General features: G+C 50.3%; 1 protein-coding gene across 1 annotated transcript; it reads left to right on the top strand.

Moving 5' to 3' along the window:
* Positions 1 to 245: 245 nt before the first annotated feature.
* LOC138355831 (cuticle collagen dpy-13-like) lies at positions 246 to 1,989 on the top strand. Its single transcript, XM_069311365.1, has 3 exons — positions 246 to 267; positions 1,198 to 1,602; positions 1,922 to 1,989. Exons 1-3 carry the CDS (start codon positions 246 to 248, stop codon positions 1,987 to 1,989), a joined length of 495 nt encoding a protein of 164 aa, XP_069167466.1.
* Positions 1,990 to 3,415: the final 1,426 nt, after the last annotated feature.

The raw sequence follows: 3,415 nt of genomic DNA, 5'->3' as shown, positions 1-3,415 counted from the left end.
AGCCTCAGAGATATTAGAAAGAACTTTTTTAGTGTCAGAGTGGTTGACAAATGGAATGCATTAGGAAGTGATGTGGTGGAGGCTGACTCCATACACAGTTTCAAGTGTAGATATGATAGAGCCCAATACGCTCAGGAACCTGTACACCTGTTGATTGACGGTTGAGAGGCGGGACCAAAGAGCTAGAACTCAACCCTCGCAAGCACAATTAGGTGAGTACACACGTGTTTTTATATACCTACTATATGGACGCCACACTTGTGACGGGTAAAACAAGCTTTTTTTGACCAACAACACTATCTGTTGCACATAAAAGCAACACACGCTATACTAAATATGTTACAATTCCCTTTAAATGTTTCCTCAATTCCAATATTGCATTGGAATTGAGCTGTGTTGTTTACCATACCGTTCATTTCGTGAGTATAGTTTATTTTTTCATTGTTTTTCATTTCGTTTTTTTAACTGTTCATATTTTTCAGTGACGGGAACATCACATTATTTGGGAATGCATCGGACGAGGGAGTGGGGAATGGTGGGGAGGACGAGGGGATGAGGGAGTGGTAGGTCCTGGTCCTGGTCCTGGTCCCGGTCCTGGTCCCGGTCCCGGTCCTGGTCCTGGTCCTGGTCCTGGTCCTGGTCCTGGTCCCGGTCCTGGTCCTGGTCCTCCTGGTCCTCCTGGTCCTGGTCCTGGTCCTGGTCCTCCTGGTCCTGGTCCTGGTCCTGGTCCTTGTCCTGGTCCCGGTCCTGGTCCTCCTGGTCCTCCTGGTCCTCCTGGACTCATCAACAGGGGGGGGGGGGCGTGACGCTACTACACGACCCGGCTTTATTAAGATGTATCTGGCTTCCAGGTGCGGCCCCTGGCTACACCTGGCAGTGTTGGTACACCTGGCAGTGTTGGTACACCTGGTAGTGTTGGTACACCTGGCAGTGTTGGTACACCAGACAGTGTTGGTACACCTGGCAGTGTTGGTACACCTGGCAGTGTTGGTACACCTGACAGTGTTGGTACACCTGGCAGTGTTGGTACACCTGGCAGTGTTGGTACACCTGGCAGTGTTGGTACACCTGGCAGTGTTGGTACACCTGGCAGTGTTGGTACACCTGGCAGTGTTGGTACACCTGGCAGTGTTGGTACACCTGGCAGTGTTGGTACACCTGGTAGTGTTGGTACACCTGGCAGTGTTGGTACACCAGACAGTGTTGGTACACCTGGCAGTGTTGGTACACCTGGCAGTGTTGGTACACCTGGCAGTGTTGGTACACCTGGCAGTGTTGGTACACCTGACAGTGTTGGTACACCTGACAGTGTTGGTACACCAGGCAGTGTTGGTACACCAGGCAGTGTTGGTACACCTGGCAGTGTTGGTACACCTGAGAGTGTTGGTACACCTGACAGTGTTGGTACACCTGACAGTGTTGGTACACCTGGCAGTGTTGGTACACCTGGCAGTGTTGGTACACCTGACAGTGTTGGTACACCAGACAGTGTTGGTACACCTGACAGTGTTGGTACACCAGACAGTGTTGGTACACCAGACAGTGTTGGTACACCTGGCAGTGTTGGTACACCTGGCAGTGTTGGTACACCTGGCAGTGTTGGTACACCAGACAGTGTTGGTACACCTGGCAGTGTTGGTACACCTGGCAGTGTTGGTACACCAGACAGTGTTGGTACACCTGGCAGTGTTGGTACACCTGGCAGTGTTGGTACACCTGGCAGTGTTGGTACACCTGGCAGTGTTGGTACACCTGACAGTGTTGGTACACCTGGCAGTGTTGGTACACCTGGCAGTGTTGGTACACCTGGCAGTGTTGGTACACCAGAGAGTGTTGGTACACCTGGCAGTGTTGGTACACCTGGCAGTGTTGGTACACCTGGCAGTGTTGGTACACCTGACAGTGTTGGTACACCTGACAGTGTTGGTACACCTGGCAGTGTTGGTACACCTGGCAGTGTTGGTACACCTGGCAGTGTTGGTCAACTAAACTTATATCTTGAAAATCTTGATCTGAATTCACTGTTATTTAAGCTAATGTTAAAGTCTATGGAGTCAGCGATGAACATTTCACATACACAGACTCCGTGAAGTAGGGGCAATGGGGCGGTCCCTCCTTCAGGGGGTTACGGGGGACCCTGATCCACCTTTAAGACTGCCGATAAAATCAAAATTAATCCTGCCCAATTCTATGAGACTAGCCGCAAACATCTGGCCTCGAACCTGGAACAAAAATTTGCTCCTACAGATTGTGAATCTTTTGTTCCTATTCCCCAATCTTTATCACATGCTTCTTTATTGCCTTTTACGTTAATCTCTTTTACTTCTTCGTCTTTTATTCTCCGACGACGACGGAGGAATATTTTATTTTTGTTTGTCTTGGAAGAACATGGCGAACGAGACATTAATCTTAGGAGGGTCTGAGAGGCGAGGTACTAGCTACCTTTATTGGACAGTTGTAAGCTGGTTAGGTGTTGCTCCGCCCTCTGTGGGTGGTGGGGCAGGTGGGTGGGTGCTTGGGTGGGAGTGGGTGGGCGTGTTTGGGTGAGAGCGGGTGGGAGTGTTTGGGTGGGGGTGGGTGTGTGTTTGGGTGAGAGTGAGTGTGTCTTTGGGTGGAAGTGGGTGGGTGTTTGGGTGGGTGTGGGTGGGCGTGTTTGGGTGAGAGCGGGTGGGCGTGTTTGGGTGTGGGTGTGGGTGGGCTTGTTTGGGTGGGTGTGGGTGGGCTTGTTTGGGTGGGAGTGAGTGTGTCTTTGGGTGGAAGTGGGTGGGTGTTTGGGTGTGTGTGGGTGGGCGTGTTTGGGTGGGTGTGAGTGTGTGTTTGGGTGGAAGTGGGTGGGTGTTTGAGTGGGTGTGGGGTGGGCTTGTTTGGGTGAGAGTGGGTGTGTGTTTGGGTGGGAGTGGGTGACAGGGTGGAGGAGACTACGAGTATACTGTGCCCCCTGCATGTGTCCTCTCTGTATCTCCTTATTAGTCTGCCTCGACTACTTCTCTGAGTATCTGTTACGTGGTTGTCATGTCTCCTCTGTTGTTCTTCAAATGAAGTGAGGTATTTATTTACTCTTTCCTTGTATCTCAATCGCCTCTGCAATGAGGCGTGTTTGGTAGCATCTCCCTGGACTTTCACCAGGGGACATGCTAGCGCTGCATGCTGTAGGATCAGTCTGACGTATGTACTTTATTCCCAAACTGATGTCTCCTACACTAAGGTTCATCACTTTACAATTGCTCGAGTTCAACTCTACTAGCCACTTATTTGGTAAAAATATATTCTATAAGTGGTAGAAAGAACTCAGTATGACTATAGAGCACATGAAAGGGATATTAGGATGGGATAGAAGGATGGGATAGGAGCTGGGACATGATAACGGGATATGAAATGGGATATGAGGAAGGAGGTCAAACCACCAACTGGATTA

The sequence above is a fragment of the Procambarus clarkii genome, chromosome 69, assembly GCF_040958095.1.
Source record: "Procambarus clarkii isolate CNS0578487 chromosome 69, FALCON_Pclarkii_2.0, whole genome shotgun sequence".
NCBI lineage: Eukaryota > Metazoa > Arthropoda > Malacostraca > Decapoda > Cambaridae > Procambarus > Procambarus clarkii.
This window is presented reverse-complemented; position numbering and strand designations above follow the sequence as displayed.